The 14,499-nt window shown below is 39.9% G+C and overlaps 2 protein-coding genes across 24 annotated transcripts in view; one reads left to right on the top strand and one right to left on the bottom strand.

Annotated features, from left to right (window-relative positions):
- The window catches only part of LOC122568291 (neurobeachin), a 417,885-nt gene that overhangs the window by 36,411 nt on the left and 366,975 nt on the right, over positions 1 to 14,499 (bottom strand). The gene's annotated exons all lie outside the window — the stretch shown is intronic.
- On the top strand, positions 21 to 2,244 carry LOC122568298 (protein mab-21). Its single transcript, XM_043727902.1, has one exon. It carries the CDS (start codon positions 407 to 409, stop codon positions 1,502 to 1,504), a length of 1,098 nt encoding a protein of 365 aa, XP_043583837.1. The 5' UTR covers positions 21 to 406; the 3' UTR covers positions 1,505 to 2,244.

Below are 14,499 nucleotides of genomic sequence, written 5' to 3'. Positions count from 1 at the left end.
CGAAGAGCGGGTGGCGCGGAGGAGGTGAACGACAGCGCAGTCGACTATCTGCTCCGGCACGGAGTCCCTCGTACACCTTTTCCTCTCGCTGCTCGTTCGTGTCTCCGCCGCAAGGACCGGCGTCCTTAAGCGACGCGACGCGCGAGGAACATCGTATTTTTTTTTTTTTTCAAGAACCAACGGGGTCATTCTCGATTCGTTTCTCAGGTTTCGAGTAGTTTGACTTGAAACGCAAAGCTAGTGAGATAGGGGGAAGACAGAGGAGCAAATGGAAAGGGAGCGAAGAAGAACTTTCGATTAAAATCGCAAGAAAATTCATCGTTTGGAAAGTTTTGAGGCAGAATGCGGTAAAAGAAAATAGCAACCACGACAGAGAAGCCTTCGGAGGCTTCAGGCCGCCGCAGCGATGCTGTTGCCGGCTGATATGCTGTCGGCCCAATCCAAGATGGTGTACCAAATCAACAAGTACTTCGGAGAACGCGTGATGACTAGAAAGAGTCAGGTGATGAAGACGATCCAAGAAGTGTGCCGCGTGGTTCAAGACGTTCTGAAGGAAGTCGAGGTACAGGAGCCGAGGTTCATTTCCTCTTTGACCGACTACAACGGTCGCTTCGACGGTCTGGACGTGATATCTCCGACAGAATTCGAGATCGTGATCTACCTAAATCAAATGGGGGTACTGAATTTCGTAGACGACGGAACATTGCCGGGATGCGCGGTGTTGAAGCTCAGCGACGGTCGAAAGCGATCCATGTCCCTGTGGGTGGAGTTCATCACCGCGTCCGGCTATCTGTCCGCCCGGAAAATCCGTTCGAGATTTCAAACTCTGGTAGCACAGGCTTGTGATAAGTGTGCTTACAGGGACTCGGTAAAAATGATAGCAGATACAACAGAAGTGAAACTTCGGATCAGGGAGCGGTACGTGGTGCAAATTACGCCAGCGTTCAAATGCGCTGGTCTGTGGCCCAGGTCAGCTTCTCACTGGCCCATCGCACATATACCTTGGCCACATCCTAATATCGTGGCTGAAGTGAAGACGGAAGGCTTCGACATGTTGTCGAAGGAGTGCATTGGTTTGCAAGGGAAACAGTCCGCTATGGAGGGCGACGCCTGGGCGTTATCGTTCATAGACGCGGAGAATCGTTTGCTTCAGGGTGGCAGTAGAAAGCGTTGTTTAAGCATTTTGAAAACTCTCAGGGACAGACATCTTGATCTACCTGGGAACCCGGTTACCAGCTATCACATGAAAACCTTATTATTGTACGAGTGCGAGAAACACCCGCACGAAGCAGAATGGGACGAAACGTGCATAGCAGATCGAATTAATGGCATCCTTTTGCAACTGATCTCCTGTCTACAGTGTCGCAGATGCCCACATTATTTTTTGCCAAACTTGGATCTGTTTAAGGGCAAGTCGCCTAGTGGTTTAGAGAACGCGGCCAAGCAAGTGTGGAGACTCACCAGGGAACTATTAACGAATAGTCGAGCTCTGGAAAAGCTGTAGCGAAGAAAAATTCTGATGTGTATGGATCATCAAGAACGAGGAAGTATCTGCCTATTTCGATCTCTATGAATTAATCAAAGGAGCGGTCGAATGAAACGCTGAGGTCAAAGAAGATCGTTTTCCATTCAGCGATCTTATATATTGGAAACGCGAGTTGAAATGGAAACCTAAACTCCTGGACACCGCCGGAAGAATTTTCAAGAAGCTGCTCGGCCATTATAGAGAGTTTGAATGTCGTTTGTAAGTTGCGCTGTGTGTGCTCGAAAGAGAAAATACGCGTGTGTGATTTTGTGATTCACGAAGCCCGAGGACGATCGAACCAGTGCCATAAATACGCCGACGTCGAGAGTCTCCGTTTTAGTTTCGAGTCGCCGCGCCGACGGCAGCTATGTTGAATTACGATATTCGAACGATACCTAACTCTTAACCGGTGTTACTCGATTTGTTGCTCCACTCCGTTGTTATATCGTTTTGTTTTAATGAAAATATGTTAAAGTTACCGTCGAACATTCGAGTAAGAAACAAGTGATTCGACGTGAATCTAAGATTATTTATGATTTATAAATGAAATTATGAATGAAAAATTATGGCAGAGTCATCGGTTACGGGTTATGCTTAATTTCCTTCTCTGATCGAACTGTCTTTTTTTCTCCTGTCATTATGTACATACTATTTGAAAGATATTTATTGAAAGTGTACACGAGGTATGTGAAATACAATGCTATTTATATGGAACCGTATCCAAAGTCGTCATTTTCGTCTGTCAAGAGCAGAACACCCACTCCTCACCTACTTGAAATTTACACGGGAATCGAACTCGCGTAAATATTCTTTGGACGTATCATTAAATGGTTCGCGTACGTTAATGTCGTTGGTTAGCTCTCGTAAATTTTGTTTTCCCGCTTTTTCACCGCCGGAGAAACGGATCTTAAAATTGAATAGAATCTCACGTCGTTCGATTCAGCTGCTGTTCAGTGGATATTTCGATAAAGTATTCAGGCAAGTGTATTATTTTTTTTTTTTTTTTTTCGTGTTTAGTCTTCGCTCTAAACAGATTACTGTCGCCACAGCAATTCTTCCATTTGTCTTTATTATATAAAATTGAATAGAAATAAAGTTTCTAGTGAGAGAAGAGAAGCTTCTAGTCGTGATGATATGGAATATAAACGTGAATTACTACTTCTCACGTTATTGTTAGTGTCGTTATCGTTATTTTTCTTGTCTCTTTTCTACCGGTTTTGTTTGCTGATAGGCAAATTGCACCTTAACAGGACGGGCGACTCATTCGTTATTTATATAACCGGGTTATACTAGTTTCTGAACTTATACACGGTTAACCATGTTTGTCATCAGGCACGAAAACTATACTTGTTACACGTAATTTTTATTAGTTCCGTGAATAACGAATTTTGCTTTGTGAAAGAAATGTTGCATTGAAATTCTTCGGGGATTATGTAACGTCGCAGCTATGGTTCTCGATAAATTTCAAAAGCTACATTAAGATGAAGAGGAGAAATGAAACTCGAGCTCAAAATTTGAAACTCCATAGAAAAGTACCGTATTTTAATTGTTACAGAGTGCCTAGTATTCGAACTGAGAGATTCAATTAAGTGATATGCTTCACCGATTTAATACCTTCAAAGTATTCTCTTGTATCATGAAATTTGAAATTCTCGCAAAATACATTCTTCTCCATGAGCAGAGAATATATTAAACTACGTGAAACTTTTCACTATGAAATTTTTACATTATCACTCATGATAATATTAGAAATAAAACTAACTGTTCGAATAGTCTTGCATATGACACATATGCAATGTACATATATATATATATGCATAATAAGCAAAAATGATGAAAACGAACGAAAAAAAAGTGTTATTTATTAGCCAATTACTGTTCTATTATATTACATTATGTTTTTCCTAATTTTCGTTCGTGCAAATTACAAGAAAATATAGGGATGAGTATGCAACGACACTTTAAATACAACCTGTTCGTCAGCTTAGTAATCGTCGGATTAGCAAAAGTTAGGATCGTTGAATATCTAACGACATGTACGAAGCGGTGTACGCGTGTAATCGATTTGCGGATGCGAATGTCCGCGTGAGTGATGCGAAGCAGCGGAAAACTGGCAACAATTCAAACAAAAATCGCTAATATCCGTGTTTACAGTGCGTGCATCAAGAAAATTTCAAATAGTCGTTTGTTAGGCGTTTAATTTATACGTTCGCAAAATCCACCATAAACTGTAGCGTTCGTAAGTGTAAACGTCCAATGGAATCATATCGGTTATCAATCAAGAAATAGTCGTGTATATTAATTAATATATCTGTCCAATATGCAAACAGACCTGATTAATCATGGCTCGCAACAGTTACATAAGTTTTCGTCGAGTTCCGAATGAAATAAGTAAAATTAGAGCAGAACCGCGTCCATATTTTGAAATTATCGTTTTGTATTTAGCCAAGTCACTCGTTGATTCGTTTCCATATTATTTCCGAATTGTTTATAAAAATCTAAACGTGCCCACTAGCTGTTAAGAGTGGGAAATTGCTTTAATTTGTTCTATTCTCATATTAAACTAGTTTCATAGTGGATGCTTAGGGTAATTAGAAGAGAATTAAGTGATTTTTTTCATTGAAAACCATTTTTCACGTTGGAAGTGCACGGTTTGAATATTACGTCGCATTCTCTTAATTGCCAATTTATAATATCATAAACATTTTTTAGGTATATTATATGCTACTGCCAGACTTTTATGCGTTTTAGAATGCTAACTAGACAGTTTCTCTTGAACTTTCTATTTCCCTAAAGAAATTTGTTTTCTTGTACAAATATAGAAGTAGAAAATATTTATCGCGTGTTAGATTTTCATGAAAAATTCGCGTGTTGTTCGTCTTTAGTTCAACGCTAATCTCGAGATCGGCGGCATTCTAGTCAACCAACGAACGGATACGACGCGATTGTTCGAAGAATAAGCAACCATGCGACGATTTCGTCAATCTTTAAGCATGAAATGAGAAAAGAATGATGAAATAGAAAGGAGAAATAGATAATTTAAATTAAGGACGAAAACAAGCGACGCACGCGACAATATTAACAAGCTCCTTTGCCAAATTTACAATTTCGTAGCGTGAACATTATCGCCGGTCCGTGGTTGCGTTCGTGGATTAAATATTAAGCAGTCATGCGTGCGACAAATTACCACGGTGAATAAATTTACATATTTATCTAGTTAATACCACGACTTTCAGTAGAAGTAAAACAAAAGTTGACTGGTAAGTTCGTCGAAAAAGCCTTCGGTGAACAACGAAGAAACTCTATAAGCATGCCACAATTCGAGTGCAATTTTATTAATAAATCTTTTACGATCTAAAAAAAAAAAAAATACGTTAGATCACCGTTAAGGAATTTTTCGATTTTCCCCCGAAAGAAAAAAGAAATGTATTTTCCCAACTGTCATGTGTTATGTCTGGATTGCGTAGAATTATTGAATGCAGATGCAGAATACAAAATTATTTTGGTTTTTGAAATTCAATGTATGCAAGATTCAGTTTATCGAACGGCAGATAGTATTGACACGACGATTTAAATTGTACACGTATTGAAATTCAAATTGTTTAAATTATTCCAAATTAACTCAAATCTAATTCATCGGAAGATATTATCGTATTTTTCGAATCCTCTCAGGATCGTAGATATTTCTTTCGTAAGAAGTTATATGTATATATTCTTCTCCATCGTATCTCGTGAAGAATGTTAAGATATATTTGACTATTTTTACGACCCAACAAATGATTCAAAAATAAAGTGACCCAGGCCAAACAACGTTTTCTAGCGCGCCCCAATCGTATTAATACCTTCTTTCTTTTAATGTAATGTAATATTATCTTTTATCCCTTCTCTACGATCGAGTATCTTCAAGTACCTCCTACGTACCTCCCCCACAAGACTCCAGAACACGCGTCCTCGTTTCCGAAGCGAGTTTCTTGCGGTGAGTAAAGCACATTACGAAATTCGGCGTACTCGCCAAGAAGGAAGCGAGGAAAAAATTATGGCCGCGAAGCCGTCGAAATTATCAAAGTGGCGAGAATCGCGCAGGAACGATCAGGTCCCCACGTAAAAAAGAAAAGAAAAAAAAGAAAAACAGAAAAAGATGAAAGAAAAAGTAAAAGGAAGGGAAGAGGAAAGATCCAGACACGGTATGCTAATGAAGCCAGCCGTTTTCCTTGTTTTTGCCGCGATGTTCTTTGCGAACCCCGCAACAGATTCGACGCGTCGAGCCGCCTCTCACGGTCCACGATGGGCGATCTCGAGATCGATCTTGGCCATGGACCCCCGTGAAAACACTGTCTCAAGATCCGCGGAAACGGGTTTCTTGATTGGCGGTATCGATCCTTAAAGATAATCGAAGAGAAACTGAGACAAGACAACATGTGGTATTCCTCGGATGAACGTCTGCTTCTTCTCTTGGGATGGACGTTCACGAGTCCATCCTCTTTATTTCTCTCTCGTTCGCTCAAAGAATTTTCGAGACGAAAGGAGACTACGATTAAAAGCAAATTTGAATTACGAAAACTTAAACGAATGTCACAAGATTAGAATCGAACGATGTTTTACTGTATTAATTCATCTTAATTATTTGGAATTTGAGTTGCATTCTACATGCTATATCTTAATTTAAGTGGCTCGAACTGGTTCGTGTATAGTAAACTACTTTCAAAAGCTGTTTGTAGTTGTACGCGCAGTTATGTTCTCCTTTTTCTTATCTAGGTATAGAATACGGTATTCTAATATCCTACCTAATTTCTGTCTAGGCGAAACACTTCGATACTCGGGAAATCGTTAACAAATTCTACAGTGGCGATTATTCACTGACAATCTATTTGTCTACCTGTTTTCTTTTTTTATCAATATTGATAAAGTCCAAGCAATCATGACACTAAAAATAGGAGTCGTCCATTTTTAACAGCATACGATTTAAACGTTATATGCTTGTATATCTATGTTCTTAGTTCCCTTTTTATTATTATATGAATTTATTTTAACCTTTTATTATTACAGTTTTAACGAGCCACCTGTTTCAGCTAATTATTAATTCTTATCTTTCCGATCGAAATTGAAAATTATAATATACTGTAATTTACTTGCTTTACAAACAAGGAAACATCCAGTTACAGAGGATTAAGGAAAAGTAGGGATAAAAAGAAATTAATAAGAGATTTTTTTGCTGACCATCGGCTAATTACATACTTGGCCATTTTGTAATCTTAGCTAAATTGCAAATAAGCTCGCCATATATAACTAGAATGCCAATTGCAGGAACACGGCCAGTATATGTTGGCAATAATTTATCCATCCATTTTCTCTGCGCAAATCGAGGATACGCATTAGCGCTATCATGATCGTTTCCACCAAATCGCACTCCACTAAACCCTTATTTATCTATATTGGAAGGAACTAGTCGATAATACCTGAGCATTCAAGGAAAAACATGCAACTCGGTATTTTCTTACTTAAAACGTTCTGCATAATATTTTTTTTTACTTTTCAAGTAGCGTTGAAATATCTCAAGTTACTCTTCCTTTTAGTTTATAAGGAAAGCTACAATTATACAAGCTGTTACGAGATAATTACTGAATATTCTAAACTAATCGAAGAAAAACAAGAAATTGGGAAATCGTTAGTTTCTTTTTTTTTTCGCTTCTGAGATGGTAGATAGAACATCTTAACTTAAGAAGAGCAAGATTATAATACAGGTTTTCAAAGTCAACGGAACAGAAAAAAAAAATGAACGAAACAACTCGCGAACGCGAGGAAACTCTATCCAGGAAATATGTTTTGAACGTAAAAGAGAAAAGAGACAGAAGAGAATATATATAAGGGACACAAAGAAGAAGCAGAGCACAGAGAAAGAGAAAACACAAGAAGAAGAGCGTAGGCAGAGAGGCCGCGGTCGCGGCTCGTCCTCCGCTTCTTCGCGGCTGGTCCACACGGCTGCCGAGACCTCCACCGCTATAAAACGCTCAGATAAAGCCGCGATGTTTATATGCGTGGATCGCAGCGAGAGGAGTGCCGTGTAGAAGGAAAGATATACCTGCCCGCGTGCGGCCGCCGACCAAATAATAAGACAAAAGCCGGGGGTGGACGACGCGGAGGAACAAGTAAAGGGCCAGGACTCGCGGATCCAGGGATCGACCGACAAGGACGAGGGAACGAACGAGGGAAGCAAGCCACGAGAAGAAAGCGGTGTTCGATATTATTCGAATAAATTTTCGTTTGAACGATGAACAGAATTTTATGAAATAAGATATCCATTATTCGTCCATTCAATTTCTTATTTATTTGATCGTTGTTTTTTTCTTTCATTCAATGTAATTATTTTTCGATTCATTTCGGACAGAATGTTTGGATTCGTCGCTAATGCTAAAAAATGCTTTTCTCTGACAAACTAATCGGTGTTTTACCTCGATTGACCGAGAGAAGTAGGAAATTACGAAAGCAAACGACGATAGAACCAACACTGATAAATTTTGAGAAAGTCAAAACACGCATCCAACATAGGGGAGTATGGGAGACAGCAGACTGATCGAAAGGGTGCGACGGGTGCGCGAACAGAAAAGAAGAGAACCAGACAGGAATGCACGGATGAATACGCCACGTTGCAGAGGCTGTAGGTAGAGCTATGCTTATCTTAAAGGCTCTGGCTCTCATTAAACTGCCTCTCTCCGCTTCATCGGCAGCTTCGATCGATCGCACGGATCACAGCCAACCTGCCATGTACGTCGATCTTCGTGCATATGTGCTGACGTTCGTTGACGAGTGTGTGTAAAAAGAAGATCGACAGGCTGATCATTAGAGGACATGCGTCAGTTTCGTTATCGTGCTTAAAATTTTGTTAACCCTCAATTGGATCGCAGGGCGCCGATAAGAATTTAGGTTGAATTATATACGTAATTGTTTTACGCGATAAAAGTCACCATAATATTTATCGCTAACTATTGTAAAATGTAGGACACGGATTAAAATTAAGTATCCTTTTTACCTGTGCAAATAAACCATCAGAACAAAAATCTACTTCGCCAACATACTATATCGATGATTAAAGAAAAAGCAAAAGGCACTTTCCGAAAAGCGGTCCATTGTCCCAAGATCAAAATGATCGTAGACTTTGAAAGAAAAATCCATGATAGTTTATAAGTTTTCAATTTCAACTTTTTCGACCATAGTAACCGCAGCAACAAATGGCACTCGATCGACGAAACGGCAGATTCCGTGAAAAGGGATCCAGAAAATATTTTTCAGATCGGTGGCATAATTATTTCAACGGGACCCGTCCATTCATTTCATTGTCCAACATGTCGCGTCCTCGACATCCCCGAGTTTTATTGGCGGTCCCGGGAACGCGGTCGTGCTCCCTCGCGCGCTCGCACACACGTTTCACCCCTTTTCGGCCCTGCCGGCCAAAGAGGAGAAAAAGAGAAGAGACAAGGGCCTTACCTACCGATCGGTAACGCGATACCCCACGAACGATTTCTTTTTCTCCTGTGATGCACGCGCGTAAGACCGAGCAGCGACACGCTGAGACCGCTCGAGCCTTCGAGCCGGCAAAACGAGATTGTAAAAATAACGCGGGTGTCCCCGCTCGCACCCCCGTTCCCGAGTCGCGGCTTCAAATCATGTCGAAAACAGGGGGAAAATATAGGCTTTGAAATTCGAAACTTTTTTAGAGTGCACTGTTTCAGAGGGGGAATATAAGTACGATGGGGCGGATACAGGATTGCAGATGAATCAGGTTTTGCAAGTTCTATACACGCGTTGATAAATATTCGCTAATTGTTGGGAATTTTTGTTTGCAAGTACGTTTACCATACGAATCGATGTCTATATGTTGATTATTGTTAGACTGCGGATATTTATGCAATAAAGTTAATTAAAGAAATGGTGCGAGGGCAGACGTAACGTGTGCTATATTATTAATAAGGAACACGATAGTTCTGCTTGAAAATTCAAAGATGCTCGATGAATTAACTTGCCTGATCGTACGTGTGAAATCGTATTTTCTAACATTTTTTAGATCGTTTTATTAGCTATCCGATGGAATTATATGTATAGCGTATAGCGACTTCGTGTTAATTTAAACGAAAATGGTTGAACCTGAAGTCAAGGAGACAGAATTTATGCAGTTCTTAATCTTGTGCAGTCTGGTGGTTTCGCTCCAATTGAGCATAAAAAGCGACCGTCTATGCCGATTGGCTGTTGGAAATAGAGGGATAGTACTTTTATGTAGGTTAATTAGTAAAATGGAGGATACTTGGAGTGAAAAGATTAATCACAGCGTAGTGTGACATAAAGCTGCGAGTGAAAGAAAAAATTACGAGCCAATAGATAGATAGAATTTTTACATACAGAAGGATAATCATGCAAAAAGTTAATTTGTTATTGAAATTCATGAAGCTGAACAAATTCCGGGAACTCAATTGAAAAACGTGCATATCCGTGTTTTGTAAGAAGTGTCTGATCGTTTTACTATGAAAGACAGCCATTGCAACATGCAACCATGTCAACTGTTTATTCAATAGTATAAATGTACCTATTCGTATACGTTGTAACGTAATTTATTTCTTTTCAATGCAAATGCAGGCTGGTTTTGATCCTTATTCATTTATTACGTTAGTTAAGCGGCGTAGTAAACGTATCTTCTCAACGTAAGTCATCGAAATAGTTATATTCTGAGAATGTTTTTGAATATGCATTATACAAATACCGGATCCTACTTGATATTTACGTACTTACATGTACTTCTAAGATAACAAGATTTTAATAGCAATCGATATTAATGGAGATCTACCTTCTTTGGTACTAGACGTTTGAAAGAATCGACGTCACGATAGCGTAGCTGGTTTTGATAAAACTGGAATGTCGAAATAAATACTGTCATCGTGGCTGCCGTAGAAACCACTTTTCTTCAATGGTAATATAGAGATATAGATATCATCAACGAATTACCATCTAAACAAGAATTTCTGTTACTCGTTTTAACACTAAGCTACATAATGGGCACGTAAAAACTTTGAACGTTATATAAACTAATTTAAAGCGGAAACTATAAATTGGTTTGCATCGTAATAGTTTGAAACTTACACTGTCACAAATAGAAAACAAATTTAGCTTTTAATACACTGTTGGCCGACTATTTTGTGCAAAAGCTAACAACTTATGTTGCTGGATGTCGTCAATTGCCAGATGGGAGGATAAGCACGAGTAGTAATAGTAAATAATAAGAACTTCGCTTTATAAATTAATTTCTTTTTTTTTTTCTCGCCTTAAGAGAATAAAAGCTATAGAACATTCCGATCAATAACGGAAGGAGATCATTAAAACTCCCTCAAAATAGGAAAACATCTCTCTCAAGCGACACTTCCTTGGTCACATGTGCGCTTTCGCCAACACGTTAGCCGACCCACTACTCGAGACCACTTACCAGCGACATTATCCTACGAACCGTCACAGCTTTATGAGCAAAACCACTTAGTGTATCGCTGGCGCAAGAGGTTGGGGTCATCGCATGCGTATGAAACATTGATGAAGTCGAGGTCGGGGTGATACGCCGTGTCTTGGACTCATGAAAATATTGTGTCACGCGAAATCCTTCAAACCGGATCGACCACGAACTGTGGTCTCTGATCGAACAAAAAGCTGCTGCAGCAATATTAATAGCGACCTTCGTTGAGGGATCATTGTCACGCAATGTCTACTCTATGAGATCAACGAGATGCTCATCTCCTATCTAACGTTTTTACGTTTATTCCTCTACCAGTTCAAGCAGACACTCCGACAAAAAGATCTCGAAGAGAATTTCTATAATGCCATTGCGAATCTACGTTCTTATTGCCACGATATCTACGTTCAATTTATCTTCTTTGTACTTTGTAAAAATGGGATTTCCTAATAAGCGAATTGTGGATCTATATAGAATTTCATATTTTTATTAATATAACTAAAGACATGAAACCTATACAAAGACTTATTTCATCCGTTACATATTACAACAAGTACTTGAATTTTGAATATTCTTTCTTATTTTTAAAAAACCACGCGCATCTTCTACATTTTTACACGTTCAAAGTTCTTATAAATTCATAGCAATCCGTAATCTATTAATAAACATATTTCAAGTATCGTATACTCGCCGCCATATATAAGTACATGCCTGATGCTTAAAAAAAGTCCTACTTTAATAGTCGCCACAGTCTCAGTTGCTGTTCAGAGTCGAAGGATTTATCTCAGATGTTTAAGCGGTCGATATGAATACGACCGTAAATGGACCGACTAAACGTGTATCAATATTTAATAAGGTAACCAGTTAGGTAATCATTCGTTTATGAAGTCCGTGAACGAGTTGTTATCACCGTAGCGAACGATCGAGTCGCGATTCGGGTATCGTTCGACAAGTCCAACAGGTCCATTCGGCCGGTTAAATATACTGGAGCACAAAGTACCTACAATTAATGTTGTCCTTACGATACCAGCACCGGATAGTCCGCATCATTTCGACTTATTTGCACATTCCACCGAAAGTAACTCCCGAATGCTTTTCGACGATCTCGTCGAGATAATCGGAAGATTCTTCGGTCTTTTAGTTTTTTGCCACCGGCAGATGCGAAATTAACGCGCGACTTTTTAATAAGAAACGAGGAGCACGAGAAAGGGAGGCTGGTTTTACGGCACAGATAACGACGGGTCGAGTGGGTGAGAAAAGTGTCACGGGCATCCGGTGATCTGGCTAATGTTCGGCTCCGCCGCTGAGCAGACGGCTCCCTTTGTTCTCGCCGCGTCTAAACACCGCTCCTTGCTGATGCGCTGCTCCTCCTACGCGTCCACTGTGAGACGTATTAGGCTGAATGCGTTGAAAACGCGCCCCGATAAATCACAGCACCGATCTTCCGGCCAGCGACGCTCGCTTCGCTTCGAGAGTGTAACTACCCTCTTAAATCGTCGACGTAGCGCAACTGAGAGCTTTTAAGTGACGGAAGCCTCGTATTCACACATTCATGTGTTATAAAAAAGAATAAAATAGGAGAGAAGAAGCTGTAAGTAGATACTTGTGAAAGAGTCTTTAATTAAACCTCGAACATATGCTGGGAGAAAATGTTCTATCTCAGTCTTCTGAGAATTTTGATACTCGTATTATGGAAAGAAACGTTTATCGATGGAGTTTCTTACGTAACTTTCAACATCATTTACCAAAAATTTGGGATAATGTAGTTGATAAACATTATCTTTGCAAGTGTAAGTTTCAATCCTACTTTTTTCTAAACTTTTGTAAGCGAGGAATGCGAGTTTATTTTAAAAGCTCGTAAAATCTCGAAAGTAAAGTATTGCAGACAAAGAGACGACAGAATGTAGATGGAGTGAAATTTTTTAATTAAAAATTGGTCGTGTGATCGCCGAAGAAAGCTTGGGAGGGGTTGATTAAATAATTCAGCGGCAGAGAAAATAAAGACGAGAGTACAGGAGTTTCTTTTATGACGAGAAACACTTTTGGTTATTAAAGTTTCGCAGCGGGCCACGTGTCCGCATTACTTTTTGAACGCCATCTTGAGAGAAAGTTGGCCCGTGGGAGTTATATTTCACGGCGACGGATTGTGTGAATTGATATAAATGGTTGTTGCTCCCGTTAGCTGTTCGATCGATGAATTACGATGGTCTACAAGACTCGCTGTAATTTTATGATGGATAAGAAAAATCAATAAGTTCTTCTATCGAGGAATAAACAGGAAAAGACAAGAAAATCCATATGACATCGGTGAATTACTTTCGTACAAACAATTTCAATTCTTTACGTTGAAAGGGGTAAGTAAATTGAATCATCCTCCCAGCGACAACCTCTGTAACATCGTTACCAGAGAAAGGGGTAGCGGACGAGCTAAGTGCTGTCCAAATATAATTTGTCACCGATGAGACAAACAAACAGAAGCGATAATTCCTCGCTTGCTAAGCACAACTTTTGTTTTCAAAACTTATCACTCTTGCAACTCTCGCCCTAATTATTCTCCTGAGAAATCTACTCTCAATCATTTACCACAAGTATATAAAAATCCGCAGTCTAATAATCATCCCAATTATATATGTATAATTATACCAAAAGTTTCATAAACGATTCTCACAAAATATTTTCCTATTGTTCGTAAAATGTCTGTCTACGGCCGATTGTTTTGTATCAAAAACCAAGAACAGATTCATTTAACGAAACCAGCATCGATTCGTTTCACATGACACGTTTTTCGATTGTAAACCGGTCCGAATTCGGCCGAAAATTCGATTAGTTCCGGAGGCGGCGCTAGCTACGTCCGAACGAGCGGAGATTTATGTGTCAAAAGTGCGAGGCTATGGGCGGGGGTGTCGCGTGGCAAGCGGCAATAAGGGAAAATCGGTAGTCATCTAGCTTTTCCCTGGGGAGAGCACGGATGGGTTTGTGGGAACAGTGACGGAAGGAGGACAGCGTAAAACAACGTTACGGGCATCGCTCTATTTCTGGCCAAGCCATCCTCGAGGAACAAGAGGGGTAGAGGGCCATCAGGATTGATGCGTCCTTTTGCTTGAATTATTACCGAGTCCTGCCATTCCTTCCCTCCTTTTTTTTCCACTTTCCACTCTCCACATCTTAACTTCACCGGTTTTCCTATTGCTCTTTTAGGCTGTTTTCACAAACAGCCCTTCCACTCGAGAAACATTCACAACGAAACTTTGCAGTCGTACTCGATCTTCCTTAATTCTCACGAATCGTCGTCTATATTGGTTATTTACAGTCGTAACTTCGTGGCCACGACCATAAAGCTACTTTATCCGGAGCTGATTTCTGCGCGTGGATTTAAGCGAACGCACGATAGCTTTCTCGTAGTCTAATTTGGCACGTCATTCACCGTTTTAGGATAAACAATGTGATTTACTCACCGACATCGGCTGAACTACCGACCTTGCTCGTGATC

Source organism: Bombus pyrosoma, linkage group LG6, assembly GCF_014825855.1.
Source record: "Bombus pyrosoma isolate SC7728 linkage group LG6, ASM1482585v1, whole genome shotgun sequence".
Lineage (NCBI taxonomy): Eukaryota > Metazoa > Arthropoda > Insecta > Hymenoptera > Apidae > Bombus > Bombus pyrosoma.
Note: the sequence above shows the minus strand (reverse complement) of the source record. Positions and strands in the feature narration are given on the sequence as shown.